We start from the raw sequence: 20,477 nt of genomic DNA, 5'->3' as shown, positions 1-20,477 counted from the left end.
TTCCTTGCTTACAGGGGGAATATACTGACCTATACACTCGTTAAGCAACATTTTAAAGATATTCCATTTTCCTTCTGTGTTTAACCCCGTGAGAATCCTTTCCCAGTTGATACATGGTAGCCCAGCAAAATTAGGGCTGCATTAGGCAAGCACTTCTGTTTGATAAAAAACCTTCCCAGTGTTTAAGAACCAGTAAGTGGGACCCTACCTGCTCTGTGCATAACCAGCTCCATGCTCCATGTTCTTCGGTTATGGCATCAGGCCTTGAAGCCTTAAGGTGGCCATACATGGGCCGATTCAACTGCAGATATCAGTCCCTTAGACCGATTCGGCAACTTAATGGCCCGTGTAGGGGCACAAACGACGGGCCTGCCTGACCGACATCTGGCCTGAAATCGGGCAGGTTAAAAAAAGTAGTTGGATTGGGGACCGCAACTGCGCCTATTCCAGCATCCTAATTCGATCCCTTGGCCCCAGGGACAAACGACCAAATTAGCCTAAATTCACCCGATATCGCCCACCCATAGGTGGGGATTTCGGGAGAAGATCAACTCGCTTGGAGACATCGCCAGGCGAGCTGATTGTTAAGGTCCCCATACACTATAAGATCCGCTCGCTTGGCGATCTTTACCCGATATCCCCCACCTACGGGTGGGCGATATCGGGTAGCAAGTTGCTTTAAAAAAAAAAAATAATCCGATCGTTTGGCCCCAGATCGGATTACATTTGCGGCCATGGGGCAGTCTGTTTGGGGACCGCATCAACGAGCCGATGCGGTCCCCGATCCGACTGGATTTTCTAACTTGGCCGATCGATATCTGGCCAATTTCAGGCCAGATATCGGTCGGTCAGGCCGCTCGTTTCTCAAAGGGACCCATATTGGCAGCTTCAATCGGCCCGTGTATGGGAGCCTTTACGTGTATGGGCACCTTTACACACACATTTAATCAACAATGCAGGCTTTATTAGGTGAAACCATTTTATTATTATAGGTGCCTTTAAAGGAACAGTAACACCAAAAAATGAAAGAGCTTTAAAGTAATAAAAATATAATGCACTGTTGCCCTGCACTGGTAAAACGGGTGTGTTGGCTACAGTAACACTACTATAATTTATATAATAAGCTGCTGTGTAGCCATGGGGGCAGCCATTCAAGCTGGAAAAAAGGAGAAAAGGCACAGGTTACATAGCAGATAACAGATAAGTTCTGTAGAATACAATGGTGTTTTATCTGTTATCTGCTATGTGCCTGTGCCTTTTCTCCTTTGAATGGCTGCCTCCATGGCTACATAGCAGCTTATTTATATAAATTATAGTAGACTTCCTGAAGTAAACACACAACTTTTACCAGTGCAGGGCAGCAGCACATCATATTTTAGTTACTTTTATACACTTTCATTTTTTGGTGTTACTGTTCCTTTAACAAAGTCCTCATTGCGGTTTCTTGAAATATGGGTTTGGGGGGTACAATTTGTTCATTTGATGTTTTTGAAAAAAGCAAGTATTGTGAAGGTGAAGCTCCCCTTTAAGCCGCCTCCTCTTTAAGCTGGAGGACGCAACGGGAAAGATTCATGGAGGGTTTATTTGACCTTCATATCCACAAGCCCTGTTACTGCATATAGCAACTTCTAATCCGCCATATAAATCTTCCCCTGCCATGTAAGAAAGTACAGTAAATTCACGCAACCACTTCCTGCAATACATTTAGGGTTGTGGCACAAACATAGTCACATGGTTAATATTGAATAAAAAAAACACTATCAAGTCCAAGTTAAACCTCTCCAAATTAACCCCAGTGCATGTGTGTATGTATGTATGTATGAATGTATGTGTGTGTGTGTATGTATATACTGTATATATATATATAAAAAATATGTCTACGCGTTTCGATCCATATAGGATCATCATCAGGACGGTCCTGATGATGATCCTATATGGATCGAAATGCGTAGACATTTTTGTTTAAATAAATTGTTTTATTTTTATATTTACCGTGAGTGCTTTCTAAGAGACTATATATGAATTTATGGTTAGCACCCGGATATTGGCTATTGGTTTAGTGAGTGCTGATATTTGGACATATATGGGTCCCTTAAGCTGGCCATACACGTGGCGATCTGACGATGTTTCGTACGACCATCGGTCGCACGAAACATCGTAAGATCTGCCACACACCATTCAGGGCTGAATCGGCAGGTAAGGAGGTAGAAACAATAGGATTTCTACCTCCTTCTGGCGATTCAGCTCTGAAGGGAGAAATTTGGTCAGGCGCCTTCTATGGCGCCCGATCAAAATTTTCAAACTGGTCCTATCGGCGAGTCGTCCGATATCAGCAGCTTCCTGCGATATCGGTCGACTCGCCGACATGCCATACACGCACCGATTATCGAACGAAACGAGGTTGCTAAAGTTTTTATTATAATAGTAAAATGTTCAATTGCAGATAAATGATTCTACTAGTGCTATTCATATCTACCACTAGGTGGGGCATGGCAGCATTTTTTTTTTTGTTTTTTTTTAAAACAATGCGGGTGTCAAGGAGTTGTTATCTTGTTACCTTCCCCATTGTTCTGCTGATCAGCTGCTGGGGGGGAGGGTGATATAATTCCAATTTGAAGTGCAGCAGTAAAGTGCCACTGATGTTTATCAAAGCACAAGTCGCATGACTGAGGGCACCTGGGAAGCTAAGGCTATGTTATGCAGGCAACTAATCTCCTTGTCTGCCACAGCCCTTAACTTATTGCAACTGTATCTTGTATTTATTGTTATACTTTGTATTTATCTATTATTATCTTAATAACCCCCTGTATCAATGTATTTTACTGCACAGCGCTGCATACATAAGTAGCACTTTATAAATAAAGATATACATATATACATATATACATACATAGCTTTGAAAAAAAAAATGTGTTAACCCCAAGCTGCGAATTTTTAAAACTAATGTGTATCTGCCAATTTTTGTCCCTGGTCTGGGCAATAATCCTCAATTGTCTATGTAGTATCTAAATAACTGTACATGCCTATCTTTGGTTATTCACAAGGTACGAGACTGTATATTTGTATTTAGACATATGGGTAGGAGGTGCCATAGTGTTTCCCTTAGACAGTACAGTATGGGGGTACAGCTTATTGTGTGCCCAGAACATTCCTTCTCTGTATATTTGTATTTATACATATGGGTAGGGGGTGCCATAGTGTTTCCCTTAGACAGTACAGTATGGGGGTACAGCTTATTGTGTGCCCAGAACATTCCTTCTCTGTATATTTGTATTTATACTTATGGGTAGGAGGTGCCATAGTGTTTCCCTTAGACAGTACAGTATGGGGGTACAGCTTATTGTGTGCCCAGAACATTCCTTCTCTGTATATTTGTATTTATACATATGGGTAGGGGGTGCCATAGTGTTTCCCTTAGACAGTACAGTATGGGGGTACAGCTTATTGTGTGCCCAGAACATTCCTTCTCTGTATATTTGTATTTATACATATGGCTAGGGGGTGCCATAGTGTTTCCCTTAGACAGTACAGTATGGGGGTACAGCTTATTGTGTGCCCAGAACATTCCTTCTCTGTATATTTGTATTTATACATATGGGTATGTTTTACACTCCACTGATCCCCATATATTTTGGGAAGGAATTTGTCACCTTTAGCTACAAGACAAACCCACCTTGGTGTTGATGCATGCTTTCCCCTTCTTGTAATCCTTGTGAGCCCCTCTCTTGTCCAGTTTGGACCATAGCGCCTTGGCCTTCCAATAGTTGAGCTTGGACTTGAGTTTATGATAGAAGGTCCGGTAGTCTTTGGGCTTCAAATCCAAATGGTCGCACAGCTCCTGGAAACTCTTCAAAGTTCCCTTGCACGTGGTGGCCTGGACAAAGCGGTCAAACAACGCGTGCGACAGGTTGGCCTTATCATTCTTACTTTCTTCCATGGTCTAGGCAGGGCCGGGCCCCCCCACACCCGCCCGAGATCCTTCCGAGGTGAGGCGCTGCTACGAGGCCAGCATGGCTAACCTAGGAAAGAAGAACAAACCAATCAGAACGTCCAACAATCAAAACTGGCCCACCTATCTACCAATCCCTGTGCTGATAACATTTTGCCAATATTTTGGAAACCAAGGCCAAGTAGGTTATCTGAAAACAAAAAAGCATTTCAAAGTGCCCATTTCTTAAACCCCTTTACACAGTACACTGTATATTTAATAACACTTTCCCTTCTTGTGATAGAGTGCGGGAGTGTTATTAAATATACAGTGTACTGTGTAAAGGGGTTTAAGAAATGGGCACTTTGAAATGCTTATTTTTTTTTCAGGTAACCTACTTGGCCTTGGTTTCCTATTGGACCCTGGATAAAGGGAGGCAGGATTGTCTGTTGCTATAAGTGTATGGTGTGTGCTTTGAATTTTATCCTGATGAAGGGTGTATCCCCCCCGAAAAGTTGATCAAGGTGGTCACAATAAATGGGGTAAGCTCCCCGACTGCATATGTTTGTGCGTGCGGCTCCGTTCGATTCGGAGCATGGTCCCATGAAAGGGTTAATAGGAGCGTAAAGGGCAACATATGGACAGGGTGCTCATTTAAAGGCATATCCCTCCCCGCCGTGCCATTGTGCAGAGCCAGTTAATGTCCATCCCATCAGTTAAGGGGGAAAAAAAAAAGCTTGATAAAAGCCAAACGCGGCAGCCCCATCCCGGCCTGGTCGCTTTGCTGACTTTGGAGATGAGCGGGGTTATTTTGGCACCGAATCAGACGCACGGAGGGTGGAATGGAACTGTAACGCGGCCGACTCCTGATAAAACAGCCAGGAAGGCAAACACAAAATAAAAAAGATTCTGTTTTCATTGCTTAGAAACCATGGCTGTTTGGTGCGGTCGCTTTCCAACAGAGAGATGGGGCAGCAAAAACAGAGTAATGCATATCATTTGAAGTTTTCGTTTTTTAATTTCTTATAGTTTTTGAATTAATAGCCCTTTTTTCCCCGACTCACTTGAACTTTAAAAAAGGTATGGGGGGGGGGGGGCAGCCAAAAACTACTGGTCTGTGAGGCTACAATGTTATTGTTATTAATACTTTTTATTACTTCTCTTTCTATTCAGTCACTCTGCTTTTCCTATTCCAGTTGTTTATTCAAATCACTGCCTGGTTGCTAGGGTGATTTGAACCCTAGCAACCAGGTAATTGCTGACATTCCAAACTGGAGGAGCAGCAGAACAAAAAGCAAGACCAATTACAAATTGCCTCAGAATACCAAGCTCTGCACCATACTAAAAGTTAGTAGTAAGGTGATCAACAATGTTACTGTTACTATTTATTCCTTATCTTTCTATATAGCCCATCTTCTACACATATTGCTGTCTCTCTTTTAAATCACTGCCTGGTTGCCAGGTTCAATTGAACCCTAGCAACCGGTTACCAAACTTCCAAACTGGAGAGCTGCTGAACAAAAAGCAAAATAATTCAAATACTGCAATTAATAAAAACATAAAACCAATTACAAATAATCTCAGAATAGCACTTCCTTTATCTTACAAAAAGTTAAAGGTCAACAAACTCTTTAAGGGTGAAGACACAGAGCTACTTAGTAGCAGCTACTTGTCACTGCTACTAAACACAAGAAAATCCCCTGCCATAGACAATACTGAGAATTGCCTCTGCTAAAACACACAGACACAATTATCAGTAAATGATCAGTATTGTCTATTTTAGTAGCCACGACAAGTAGCTGCTACTAGTAGCTCTGTGTGTCTTCACCCTAAGGGTGAAGACACACAGAGCTACTAGTAGCAGCTACTAAAATAGACAATGCTGATCATTTACTGATAACTGTCTCGTTGTGTGTTTTAGCAGAGACAATTCTCAATATTGTCTATGGCAGGGGATTTTCTGGCATTTAGTAGCTGTGACAAGTAGCTGCTACTAAGTAGCTCGGTGTGTCTTCACCCTAAGGGCTCTGGTACACGGGGAGATTAGTCGCCCGCGAGCAGGGAGTTTTGCCGCGGGCGACTAATCTCCCCGTGTACCAGAGCCCTAAGGGCTCTGGCACACGGGGAAGATTAGTCGCCCGCGATTAACTCCCTGTTCGCGGGCGACTAATCTCCCCGAGTTGCCTAGCCCTGCCATCCCGCCGGCGACTTACATGTTCGCCGGTGGGATGGCAGAGGGAAAGCAACTCGAGGAGATTAGTCGCCCACGAGCAGGGAGTTTTGCCGCGGGCGACTAATCTCCCCGTGTACCAGAGCCCTAATAGTTCATGGGAGAGGAGGGAAGTAAACGAGAGCGTCTGTATCCGTGCAGATTCCATGCCGACTAGATAATTATGCAATTAGTGGCTGATAAAACAAAAAGCGATTGGATGCCCTTTGGGCTTTGGGCCTCTCAGGATTCCATCAGCAGCTGCTCCATGTTCCCTAACCAGCTCAGCTGTCAGAAATCCTGGCGGTACATCAGGCAGCCCACAATGTGGGGATCAAGTACAGGTACTGTTTTATTATTACAGAGAAAAGGGAATCATTTAACCATGAAATAAACCCAATAGGGCTGTTCTGCCCCAATAAGGGGTAATTATATCTTAGTTGGGATCAAGTACAGGTACTGTTTTATTATTACAGAGAAAAGGGAATCATTTAACCATTAAATAAACCCAATAGGGCTGTTCTGCCCCAATAAGGGGTAATTATATCTTAGTTGGGATCAAGTACAGGTACTGTTTTATTATTACAGAGAAAAGGGAATCATTTAACCATGAAATAAACCCAATAGGGCTGTTCTGCCCCAATAAGGGGTAATTATATCTTAGTTGGGATCAAGTACAGGTACTGTTTTATTATTACAGAGAAAAGGGAATCATTTAACCATGAAATAAACCCAATAGGGCTGTTCTGCCCCAATAAGGGGTAATTATATCTTAGTTGGGATCAAGTACAGGTACTGTTTTATTATTACAGAGAAAAGGGAATCATTTAACCATGAAATAAACCCAATAGGGCTGTTCTGCCCCAATAAGGGGTAATTATATCTTAGTTGGGATCAAGTACAGGTACTGTTTTATTATTACAGAGAAAAGGGAATCATTTAACCATGAAATAAACCCAATAGGGCTGTTCTGCCCCCAATAAGGGGTAATTATATCTTAGTTGGGATCAAGTACAGGTACTGTTTTATTATTACAGTGAAAAAGGAAATCATTTTTAAAAGTGTGAATTATTTGATTAAAATGGAGTCTATGGGAGATGGCCTTTCTGTAATCTGGATAATGGGTTTCCAGATAAGGGGTCCAATACTTGTACCTGGTTTGGGGGAACTGAGAGCAACATCCAAGGAGGTTGGGGTTCGCTGCCCTAGAGATATATGTGGAAACTTGCTGCCTATGGCAGATATGGCACTGTCAAATAGACCAGCTATCTAGCTGCTCTCTACAATAGTTTTGCATTTAAACAGGAATCTGGTTGCCAGGGTCACTTACCAGAGAAACAGATTTTTTTGAGTGATCGCTTCTAAATATGTTGACTATTTGTGTGCTTCATACTGGAAAGACTATCACTGTCAACCCTGCTATAATATCCCAGAGTCAAGTTAATAATGAGGACATGCAGTTGCTTCCTATGCCAGCAATCAGGGAAATTTGTCTTACTACGCACACATTATCGGTAATGAAAAGTAGACCCCCGCTGTGTGCAACTCCTGCAGGGAGAGAATGCTGAGCAGCCGAGAAACAGAGATGACACCATTATGCCGCACCCTGAGCTGTCTCTGCCCCGGGAAATGTGAGCTCAGTGTACCAATGAACAGGTACTAAAGGGTTAAACACGAAAATGAGCAATAGGGAAAGTAACAAAAGCAGAAAGGAAAGGGATTTGGCACCTCTATGGCAACCTTCCGACCCCAACGGGAAGCCGGAGCGTCCTGCAATGGGACAAAGGGTAAATCTGCAACTATGGGGAGTGTCGGCAAAATATGAAATGGGGGGGGGGGGGGGGGGGGGGGAGGAATTCATATGAAAAGCAGCGGCTATTGCAACCGCGTTTATTTACTGCAAATAGAGCGAGACAGTGGGTTAAGCTGAAAAAGGCAATTTCCCCTATAAAAACCAAGACTGTAGATATATATAGATATATATAAACATGCAACGGTGCAGGAGGAGGCTTTAAGTGTTGCACACCCCTTTGCATTCAGATATGTAAAGATAATGTCGCTCTCCCATAGTTCCTGGTAAACCCAAGGCAGTAATTAGGCATTCACCCACAACAATCATCCTAACGAGCCTTCTGTCATGGTCCCCCTCAGGGGCCGGGCCCGCAGCATGGGAACCCCAGGGCTAGTGGTTGCTAAAAACAGGTGATTATTACTCTTTACTTTTATAGTGGTGACATATTCCATAGTGCTGTACAGAGATTATACATTATTCACATTCCCATCAGTCCCTGCCCCAGTGAGCTTACAATCTAAGGTCCCTATCACATTCCCATCAGTCCCTGCCCCAGTGAGCTTACAATCTAAGGTCCCTATCCCATTCCCATCAGTCCCTGCCCCAGTGAGCTTACAATCTAAGGTCCCTATCACATTCCCATCAGTCCCTGCCCCAGTGAGCTTACAATCTAAGGTCCCTATCACATTCCCATCAGTCCCTGCCCCAGTGAGCTTACAGTCTAAGGTCCCTATCACATTCCCATCAGTCCCTGCCCCAGTGGAGCTTACAACCTAAGGTCCCTATCACATTCCCATCAGTCCCTGCCCCAGTGAGCTTACAATCTAAGGTCCCTATCACATTCCCATCAGCCCCTGCCCCAGTGAGCTTACAATCTAAGGTCCCTATCACATTCCCATCTGTCCCTGCCCCAGTGAGCTTACAATCTAAGGTCCCTATCACATTCCCATCAGCCCCTGCCCCAGTGAGCTTACAGTCTAAGGTGCCTATCACATTCCCATCAGTCCCTGCCCCAGTGAGTTTACAATCTAAGGTCCCTATCACATTCCCATCAGTCCCTGCCCCAGTGAGCTTACAATCTAAGGTCCCTATCACATTCCCATCAGTCCCTGCCCCAGTGAGCTTACAATCTAAGGTCCCTATCACATTCCCATCATTCCCTGCCCCAGTGAGCTTACAATCTAAGGTCCCTATCACATTCCCATCAGTCCCTGCCCCAGTGAGCTTACAGTCTAAGGTCCCTATCACATTCCCATCAGCCCCTGCCCCAGTGAGCTTACAATCTAAGGTCCCTATCACATTCCCATCAGTCCCTGCCCCAGTGGAGCTTACAATCTAAGGTCCCTATCACATTCCCATCAGCCCCTGCCCCAGTGAGCTTACAATCTAAGGTCCCTATCACATTCCCATCAGTCCCTGCCCCAGTGAGCTTACAATCTAAGGTCCCTATCACATTCCCATCAGTCCCTGCCCCAGTGAGCTTACAATCTAAGGTCCCTATCACATTCCCATCAGTCCCTGCCCCAGTGAGCTTACAATCTAAGGTCCCTATCACATTCCCATCAGTCCCTGCCCCAGTGAGCTTACAATCTAAGGTCCCTATCACATTCCCATCAGTCCCTGCCCCAGTGAGCTTACAATCTAAGGTCCCTATCACATTCCCATCAGTCCCTGCCCCAGTGAGCTTACAATCTAAGGTCCCTATCACATTCCCATCAGTCCCTGCCCCAGTGAGCTTACAATCTAAGGTCCCTATCACATTCCCATCAGTCCCTGCCCCAGTGAGCTTACAATCTAAGGTCCCTATCACATTCCCATCAGTCCCTGCCCCAGTCCCTTTGCATGTACTTGATTATATGCAGTGCCATAAGAAACTTCCCTGTGTGATATACAGTAACCCCCACCATCAGCCAAATCCCCCATCTGATATCCCAGCTACCCCACCCAGGATACACAAACACACACCTACTGCTGAGCAGGTTTGCGAGACATGTAAACGGCACCAGCAGGACGTCTGTGTACTAATATTAGAGCGTCAGAGAGGAAGCGGCAGGTCTCGAGACAGACATAACCAGGGGAACGGCCGCCTCCCGGGTAATGGGAAGCTGTTTAATGATGTAAATCTAAGGTGTTCAGTGCCAACACACCCCTCGGGCAGGTTAGAAAATCTAGTCGGATCAGGGACCACATCGGCTCGTTGATGCGGTCCCCGGACCAACTTTTCCTATGCCCGTCGTTATAATTTGGGCCAAACGATCGAATTATCCTGGATTCTCCAGATATCGCCCACTCGTAGGTGGGGATATCGGGAGAAGATACATTTGCTTGGAGACATTGCCAAGCGAGCGGATCTGCCCGTGTATGGGGACCTTAAGGGTGAAGACACACAGAGCTACTAGTAGCAGCTACTTGTTGTGGCTACTTAAATAGACAATGATGATCATTTACTGATAATTGTCCCTACATGTGTTTTAGCAGAGGCAATTCTCAGTATTGTCTATGGCAGGGGATTTTCTGGCCATTAAAAAGTAGCTGCTACTAGTAGCCCAGTGTGTCTTCACCCTAAGTCTAAAAATACAGTTGGTTTCCCTATGATGTTAATCCTGCCGGGGTGAAACAAGGTGAAGCTCACCGAGTATAGAAGGAAAGTCGGTGTTTCAAGGTAACAGCACTAAATCTATTCTATCTTTTGGATCCATAAACACTGTGCTTGGGATAGGACTGTCTGGCTAGATAGTATTTAGCAATCTTTTATGTTTGACAGTTTGGTATTCCATTCTCGGCTATGTATTTACTTGTGCTGTTGGTGTGGTCTGTTTGACCCTGGTCTCATATGAAAGCTTGGAAAAGGCAGAAGAGGAAGGTAATTTTTTTTTTTCTAAAAAAGACCAATTGAAAAGATTCTAAGAATAGGGCATTTTAAACCAATACCTCCAAGCTAGTTAGAATCTCATAATTTCCTTTACAGGTATGGGACCTGTTATCCAGAATGTTTAGGACCTGGGGTTTTCCGGATAAGGGATCTTTCTGTAATTTTGATCTCCGTGCCTTAAGTCTGCTAAAAATCATTTAAACATGAAATAAACCCAATAGGGCTGTTCTGCCCCAATAAGGGGTAATTATATCTTAGTTGGGATCAAGTACAGGTACTGTTTTATTATTACAGAGAAAAGGGAATCATTTAACCATTAAATAAACCCAATAGGGCTGTTCTGCCCCCAATAAGGGGTAATTATATCTTAGTTGGGATCAAGTACAGGTACTGTTTTATTATTACAGAGAAAAGGGAATCATTTAACCATTAAATAAACCCAATAGGGCTGTTCTGCCCCAATAAGGGGTAATTATATCTTAGTTGGGATCAAGTACAGGTACTGTTTTATTATTACAGAGAAAAGGGAATCATTTAACCATGAAATAAACCCAATAGGGCTGTTCTGCCCCAATAAGGGGTAATTATATCTTAGTTGGGATCAAGTACAGGTACTGTTTTATTATTACAGAGAAAAGGGAATAATTTAACCATGAAATAAACCCAATAGGGCTGTTCTGCCCCCAATAAGGGGTAATTATATCTTAGTTGGGATCAAGTACAGGTACTGTTTTATTATTACAGAGAAAAGGGAATCATTTAACCATGAAATAAACCCAATAGGGCTGTTCTGCCCCAATAAGGGGTAATTATATCTTAGTTGGGATCAAGTACAGGTACTGTTTTATTATTACAGAGAAAAGGGAATAATTTAACCATGAAATAAACCCAATAGGGCTGTTCTGCCCCCAATAAGGGGTAATTATATCTTAGTTGGGATCAAGTACAGGTACTGTTTTATTATTACAGAGAAAAGGGAATCATTTAACCATGAAATAAACCCAATAGGGCTGTTCTGCCCCCAATAAGGGGTAATTATATCTTAGTTGGGATCAAGTACAGGTACTGTTTTATTATTACAGAGAAAAGGGAATCATTTAACCATGAAATAAACCCAATAGGGCTGTTCTGCCCCCAATAAGGGGTAATTATATCTTAGTTGGGATCAAGTACAGGTACTGTTTTATTATTACAGAGAAAAGGGAATCATTTAACCATGAAATAAACCCAATAGGGCTGTTCTGCCCCAATAAGGGGTAATTATATCTTAGTTGGGATCAAGTACAGGTACTGTTTTATTATTACAGAGAAAAGGGAATCATTTAACCATTAAATAAACCCAATAGGGCTGTTCTGCCCCAATAAGGGGTAATTATATCTTAGTTGGGATCAAGTACAGGTACTGTTTTATTATTACAGAGACAAGGGAATCATTTAACCATTAAATAAACCCAATAGGGCTGTTCTGCCCCAATAAGGGGTAATTATATCTTAGTTGGGATCAAGTACAGGTACTGTTTTATTATCACAGAGAAAAAGGAAATCATTTTGAAAAATTCAAATTATTCGCTTATAATGGAGTCTATGGGAGATGGCCTTTCTGTAATTTGGAACTTTCTGGATAACGGGTCCCATACCTGTAGTTAATTGTATTAAGCATTACACATTTTTTGAGCATTATGAGACACTGAACAAAGAATTCCCAAGCGGCTGAATGTGCTGAGGGAGCGCTTATTAAATGGACCTGTAAAGGGGGACTTGGGCTCAAAAAGGACTAAACTTCTCTTCCCTTACCCAAACCTAACCATAATAATCATATGACTGAACCCTGACTGTAAGTCATAAGATCACAAACTCGTTCCTTTGCATTCGGATTTATAAGAAGAAGTAAAAGGCGACACATAAGGCGCATTTCATTGTGATTGCAGTCGGGCAGACAGAGGGTTCCTTTGTGAGAGAGTGTTTATTGTACACTGCTGCATGCAAAATATCACACGTGAGTGCCACAAATAGCTGCTCGCAGGGCCTGAGCTTTATACACTGAGCATTAACTCGTGTAAGTTAAAATTCCCAACACACCCCTTTCATTTTTCTATTATATTATTTATTTTTTTTTATAGTTTTTGAATTATTTGTCTCTTTTCTACCTCTTTCCAGCTTTCAAATGGGGGGTCAGTGACCGCAGCATCTAAAAAACCTATTGCTCTGTGAGGCTTCAGTTTTAGGGTGAAGACACATGGAGATACTTAGTAGCAGCTACTAAACTGCAGAAAATCCCCTGCCATAGACAATAGTGAGAATTGCCTCTGCTAAAACACACGTAGAGACAATTATCAGTAAATGATCAGCATTGTCTATTTTAGTAGCCACGACAAGTAGCTGCTACTAGCTCAATGTGACTTCACCCTTAGGGTGGCCATACACGTTAAGATCCGCTCGCTTGGCGAGGTTGCCAAGCAAGCGGATCTTCTCCAGATATCGCCCACCCATAGGTGGCTAATTCGATTGTTTGGCCCTGGGGCCAAATGATCGAATTATAATGGGAGCAACGGGTGCAGTCGGTTCGGGGACCGCATCAACGAGCCGATGCGGTCCCCGATCCGACAAAAGGTCCCCAGATTGTAGCTGCCGATATGGGTCCCTTGGACCGACTCAGCAGCTTATCGGCCCGTGTAGGGGCACTAACGAGGGGCCTGCCTGACTGATATCTGGCCTGAAATCGGGCAGATATAGATCGGACAGGTTAAAAGATTCAGTCGGATCAGGGACCTCATCGGCTCGTTGATGCGGTCCCCGAACCGACTGCCCCATTGCCGCCAATATAATTCGATTGTTTGGCCCCAGGGCCAAACGATCGAATTAGCCTACACACTCCCCGATATCGCACAACCGTAGGTGGGGGATATAGGGTGAAGATCCGCCAAGCGAGCAAATCTTATCGTGTATGGGGACCTTTAAGTCTTTTAACCTGCCCAATCGATATCTGCCCGATTTCAGGCCAGATGTCGGTCGGGCAGACCCCTCGTTAGTGCCCCTACACGGGCTGAAAAGCTGCCAAAACGGTCTAAGAGATCGATATCGGCAGCTACAATTGGCCCATGTATGGCCACCTTTATTGTTACTTTTTATTCTTGATCTTTCTATTCAATTCTTGCTGTTAGTTACAGTTTTATTGTTGTCGTTACATTTTACTCCTCATCATTCTATTGAGGCCCCCTTCTATTCATAATCCAATCCCTCATTCCAACCACTGCCTCGTTGCTAAGGTAAACAAGACCCTAGAAACCAGAGAGGTGCTGAAATTCCAAGCTGGAGAGCTGCTGAACAAACAGCTACTGCTTGGAGGTCGGTCCTGCAACGACCGCATTGCAGAACCAACATGACAGTCCCCCTTGCTCATTGCCCAGGGGGCTGTCATTGCACGTGCCACCTCTATAGAGAGGGAACCCTCTATCTGCCCAAGAACATACGTGTACATGCTTGGCAGATAAAGCCTTTCTCTGCAAGCACGTATGGCGTACGTGCTTGGCAGTTAAAAGGGTTAAAGACGGTTAAAGAGGACATAAACCCAAAAATAAAAATGTTGCCTAATAAAAGCACAATAGTTCTAATAAGCAAAATTCCGATATAACCAGATAGTTTTTTCAATAAATTTATATTAGTAAAGAACCCCTTTTAAAACCTCTCACAGCGACAATGACCTTAAATCAGAATGCCTGCTTTATATGTGCACAAAAGAAATATAATACATAAGAAAGTTGATATGGACAAGAGTGATACCCTACTGGATAATCAGGCTTATATCAGCCTTTGTTAGTTCCAAGTACTCACAGCCCTCGCTCTCGATGCATTAGCTCCATGGAGTTTTATTGCCCCAATGAGGCCCCAGCCAGCAGACTTTGGGAAGGTACTACAATCAGGCTGAAGTGGAATATGATCCCATTAAACCCCACAATCACGTCTCACACACCACGGCACGGAAAATAGATTGTGTTATGGCCGCCCTACCAGCTGATAAAGTGTTTATCTTACCAGTAACAGGTCAGCATGGCTCATAACTAGGGCACTTTTATAAGCCCGTTGGTGACGTGCCAGGCCTGCTAATCTGACACCAGTAATCATAGCAATCCGGTGCTATAAAGAGTTCACGGCCAGAGTTTCCCTTTATCGAGCTTTAAAGGTAAATGTACCCTAAGCTATAAACGGAATTAATCTTGACCCAGGATGCAACAACTTACTCCAAATGGTGCAAGGCACACGAGTGAGTGCAGAAACAAGCAGTTTACAGACTTGCAGTTTGTGGCCAAACAGGGTCGCACTGGGCCCAGCCAACCCAGGTCAGCTCCCTCCACTTCTGGTGCCAGCACATCGTGTGGGGGGGAAGGGGGTTTGATGCAACGACTGGGGTGGGAGCAGGGTCGGACTAGGGGGTTAAGAGCCATCCGGGGTGACCACACAGGGGCCCGCACCCCCCAAGGTGCCTCCGCTGACGCATCCCCTGTAGGGGTCCCCGGCGTGCATCCCTACACCCATCCACCCCCCCCGACGTCCTCCCCTAAATGTGCATATGTGAAACGCATCAGGGAAGGACATCGCTGGCCAGGGTAAGCGGCAACAGGGTCGGGGCCGCTGGAGCCCACTAGGGCTGGGGCCCACTGGGTATTTTCCAGGTGTCGTGGCGGCTCAGTTGGACCCTGGGGGGGAGGGCCCCCAGGTGGTATTTGGGCCCCCGGACACCCCAAGTCTGACCCTAGGCCCTACAGTCTGTGATAAAAGTAACATCTCAGCTTACACTGCTTAAGGTAGAGAGTCCCGTAATAAAAATCAGGGTAACCTACAGTTTCGGGTGGGCTGGGTTCATATTATTTGAGTGCACAATACTAATAGGGGTCATTTATCAACTGCTGGGAAAAGTGCAAAAATGGTGAGAATGGGAGCTGCCATACTGCTCAAACCTGCCCGTCTCCATTAAAGCAAATTGCAAGTCATAGGGCCAGGTTCGAGTGCCGCTCTGGCACCGATTATACCCCCCATGGAAATGATCAGAGAAGTAACTAGCCACAGTTAGTAGCCCTCACAGAATGCTGGTGTAGTTGGTGTACAGCAGCCCCATTGTGCAGATCCCTAGCTGCATAAAGAGTTATCTTGCCAAACGGACTATATTATCTCTGTATCACAAACAATCTATTTACGTTCATGGGTGGAACAGTGCCGCGGCACTGCTGGGCTCCCCTTGCCTACACAGGGGGTTTATTCACTAAATATTCCCACTGGGGGCAAAGTTACGCACACATTTGCATTCGGAGAAGACGTTTCTTTTTGTTTTTAACAAATAATTCATTATTATTCATTTTCACAAAAAAACGTCATCACACATGCCCTATTTAAAGCACGCGGGGTGGACAGAGGGGCGTTTTTTATGGGGGAGTGGAAGGTGAAAACCCATTAGGGGCTGGAAATGGTTGTCTTCACAGGAACAATGTGCCCTTTAATCCAGCAATGACTATACCAGATCCGAAGTCCCACACTGTAGAAAATCAGCTCTTTGACCCATTTTTTTTATACTCACTTAAGAAAAAGAAATACTTCGGAGCCCAATACTGAGGCCCAGTAGTTCTGGAAAGTGTTAACAAGTCCACACGCCCCAAGTAACAGCCAATGAAACTGGAACATCTGCCAGCGCTTATCCCTCGACACTTCGCCGGCTTTGGCAGCCCTGGGCCTGACAAGCGAAGGAACCAGATACCCAGTATCAAAATACAATGACACGGAGTATCCCCATTTAGACTATAAACAGACTGTCGCCCAGGTCAGCATTAAAGGGGCAGTAAACTCCCCCAGGGCCGGAGATAGGGATAAGCACAGTGTTCTCTGTTCCTGCAATTGGAGTTAAGCACAGTTTCCCAGCACTGAACAAGTCTGTCCCTTTATCCCCATGTCTGATTCCTGTGCCATATAATGACGGGAAAAATGCCATCATTATCTCTATATGTAAGGTACCGGCAAGATGGCTGACACAGTGCTGGGAATCAGCATTCTCATTGGTGAATTATTTACAGGCCATCTCCCATAGATTCCATTTTAATTAAATAATTCACATTATTAAAAATGATTTCCTTTTTCTCTGTAATAATAAAACAGTACCTGTACTTGATCCCAACGAAGATATAATTACCCCTTATTGGGGCAGAACAGCCCTATTGGGTTTATTTCATGGTTAAATGATTCCCTTTTCTCTGTAATAATAAAACAGTACCTGTACTTGATCCCAACTAAGATATAATTACCCCTTATTGGGGGCAGAACAGCCCTATTGGGTTTATTTCATGGTTAAATGATTCCCTTTTCTCTGTAATAATAAAACAGTACCTGTACTTGATCCCAACTAAGATATAATTACCCCTTATTGGGGCAGAACAGCCCTATTGGGTTTATTTAATGGTTAAATGATTCCCTTTTCTCTGTAATAATAAAACAGTACCTGTACTTGATCCCAACGAAGATATAATTACCCCTTATTGGGGGCAGAACAGCCCTATTGGGTTTATTTAATGGTTAAATGATTCCCTTTTCTCTGTAATAATAAAACAGTACCTGTACTTGATCCCAACGAAGATATAATTACCCCTTATTGGGGGCAGAACAGCCCTATTGGGTTTATTTAATGGTTAAATGATTCCCATTTCTCTGTAATAATAAAACAGTACCTGTACTTGATCCCAACTAAGAAATAATTAATCCTTATTGGAGCCAAAAATATCCTATTGGGTTTAATTTCTGTTTAAATAATTTTTTTTAGCAGACTTAAGGTAGGAGATCTGAATTACAGAAAGACCACTTATCCGGAAAACTCCACACACCGGCCAACCTCGAGATCAAATCGCATTTATCAGGCAATGAACACGGCTCACATCTGCAATGCAGAAGCCGGATCTCTCATGCTCACCACCCACAGTAAGCACCCTGCCAAGCCTGGGACCCAGGGAGGGGCAAGGAGTAGGGCGCAGAAGGGTCAGTAAGGGAGGGGGCCGGGATGAGACAAAGACACAACTGTTTACAAACACAGAACACAGGCGCGGATTGCAGCATCTTCTTTACAGGGCAATGACACAAGGGCGGAGGGACGTACAAACGGGCACGTGCCTATGTCTAAATGCCACCTAATGAGCCTGGCAGCATCCCTGGCCTGAAGCCTGAAACACAGGGTTATATTCCTCATAGCAACAGAGGGGGATGGGGGTAAAGGGGTTATTCACTTTTTAGTTAACTTTAATTATGATGTAGAGAGTAATATTCAATTTGCAATTGGTTTTTTTTTTTTTTTTTTTAATTCATTTTAGTTTTTTTTAATTATCAATCACTTTTTTCAGCAGCTACCCAGTTTGAAGTTTCAGCAGCTATCTGGTTGCTAGGGTCCAAATTACCTTAGTAACCAGGGAGTGGTTTAAAAGAGAGGCAGGAATATGAATAGGCAAGGGCATGAATAGAAAAATAAGTTATAAAAAAAATAAGGCATCATTTATATTAAAGTGCAGCGGCGTAACATATAGCCAGACCAAACATTTTCGGTAGCTTCAGAGGAAGCAGACTACGTGGCCTGGGCCCACCCCCCTGCGACCGTGGGATCTGCATCCTCTACAGTTTGGCCACTGGTTTTTGTTGTCAAATAATAAAGTGTGAAGCTGTTTTACTGTATGTGTAGAGATACAGAGGTCCAAGAGAGGGTGCTGCAAGCAGGACCTCTGGGTGCAAGAAGATTCATGTATCAAGCCACATCCAGGGCCACCATCAGGGGGGCACAGGGGGGACCGCGTCCGGAGGATTTCTACATTCAAGGGGGGGGCCAGCCATGCTTTTCTGGATAGCTGGGGCCCTCTTTAATCAAATATGGGCCCAGTCAACCTTAATATTGGCCATCTTGAAATTTCATTGGTGGTCAGCGGCTAATCCGATTGGTTGCACCTCGTGTGTAAATATGACATTAGTACGCACAAGGCGCAACTTTATAAAAGGGCCTGTCTCTTGGAGAAGTCCGAAGTCGCCGGAGCCGCTGCCGATGGAGAAGATGCCGCCGAAGCCAAAGAAGTCGTCTTTGGGGGTCCCTGTCTTTATGGCAATTGGGGGCACTGTGTATGAGGGCAATTGGGGGCACTGTGTATGAGGGCAATTGGGGGCACGGTGTATGGGGGCCCTGTCTTAAGGAGGCAATTGGGGGCACTGTGTATAAGGGGCAGTTGGGGGCCCTGTCTTAAGGGGGCACTGTGTATGGGGGGGGACCTAGCCAGCATAGCGTTAGGGGGGCACTGTGTATGGGCCCTGATACTTTTTATGTCTGTGTATCCTTTGAACTGATGGGAGGGGCCATTGGGGGAGGGGCCATGTGGGAGGGGGGGCCAAGAAAATGTAGTTGTAAATGCACGTATTTGTTTGCTTAAGAGGGTGTGGAGGATGTCCCCATTAGTTTACTTAAACCAACTCTATCTGGGTTTCTAATACATGGAACTGGGTCACGTAAATATTATTCTCTATAAAATAGCCACGGTAGTTCCCACCCAAAGAAATAACAGGATGGCTGCGCGAATCTGAAACCAGTTCAGCAGAACTCTCTGGGTTCAACCAAGTCCTGCATTCAGCCGAGAGCCATAGGGAATTTTCCAGCTTCATCCTTATTATAAACTGCTACAGTATACGACAGACCAGTGAAAGAAAGCTTTTGCCTTTAGCCTACACTATAAGGTTCTGGGCAATGGCACAAGGCTGGCAGAAGCAAATTTAGCCAGCTGGACCGGTTGCATTGGGCAAGAGAGGTAATGGCAGACTAAGGGCTATGGCACAGTGTTTTGATGATTGGTAACTATGGCAGCAACCCATAGCAGCACCTTGCCCATTAACTTGAATAGGATGAGACACAGGCTGTGCAGTACCCATCCCTACCACTATGAAAAATGTGCTACTTGGATAATCATTCATGATAATAAATGAATTAAAAACCACACACATATAAGGGCAAATTTTCAAACATAGGTGCTGAAGTGCAGTTGCCAAGAGCAACCAATCAGCAGCCTAACTTTACATTTACCAACGCTCCAGTTTGGAATTTTAGCAACTATTTGGTTGGTAGAGTTCAAACTAGCCTAGCAACAAGATTCAAGCAGGGGTATTTTCTGGTGTTCATTAGCCATGAAAAAGTAGCTGCTACTAGTAGCCCAGTGTGTATTCACCCCAAAGGAGGTCTGTATGATATGTAGCCGGGACAGAAGCCAGGCAGATACGGGTTGCATTTCAGGAGATCACTTGGACTGAGTGTTTGTCGTGTCTTACACTAAAACCCAGGCAAATAATGTTACTGCCAAGTGACATTAGCCCGACACAAGGATTATTTACTCAGCCCTGTCCCTTTGCCAAATAGATATAACACAATAATTAGACAGACATAACAGCCGAGAGATAACAGATTCCAGTTCTGAGAAAGAAATAGAGGAAACTGACTCGGAGGACGGTTAGTGAAGACGCACTGAGCTACTAGTAGCAGCTACTTTTTCACAGGTACTAAACCCCAGAAAATACTTTGCCATAGACAGTACGGAGAATTGCCTCTGCTAAAACACACGTAGAGACAATTATCAGTAAATGATCAGCATTGTCTGTTTTAGTAGCCACGACAAGTAGCCGGATA

General features: G+C 44.2%; 1 protein-coding gene across 24 annotated transcripts in view; it reads right to left on the bottom strand.

The window, feature by feature from the left end:
* The window catches only part of mical3 (microtubule associated monooxygenase, calponin and LIM domain containing 3), a 147,017-nt gene that overhangs the window by 81,825 nt on the left and 44,715 nt on the right, over positions 1-20,477 (bottom strand). For all 24 annotated transcript variants that reach the window (XM_031898574.1, XM_031898572.1, XM_031898576.1 and 21 more), the window contains exon 2: positions 3,674-4,019. In XM_031898574.1, coding sequence (XP_031754434.1) covers positions 3,674-3,937 — 264 coding nt within the window. In that variant the 5' untranslated portion in view covers positions 3,938-4,019. The remainder of the gene's footprint in view (positions 1-3,673; positions 4,020-20,477) is intronic.

Source organism: Xenopus tropicalis, chromosome 3, assembly GCF_000004195.4.
Source record: "Xenopus tropicalis strain Nigerian chromosome 3, UCB_Xtro_10.0, whole genome shotgun sequence".
NCBI lineage: Eukaryota > Metazoa > Chordata > Amphibia > Anura > Pipidae > Xenopus > Xenopus tropicalis.
Note: the sequence above shows the minus strand (reverse complement) of the source record. Positions and strands in the feature narration are given on the sequence as shown.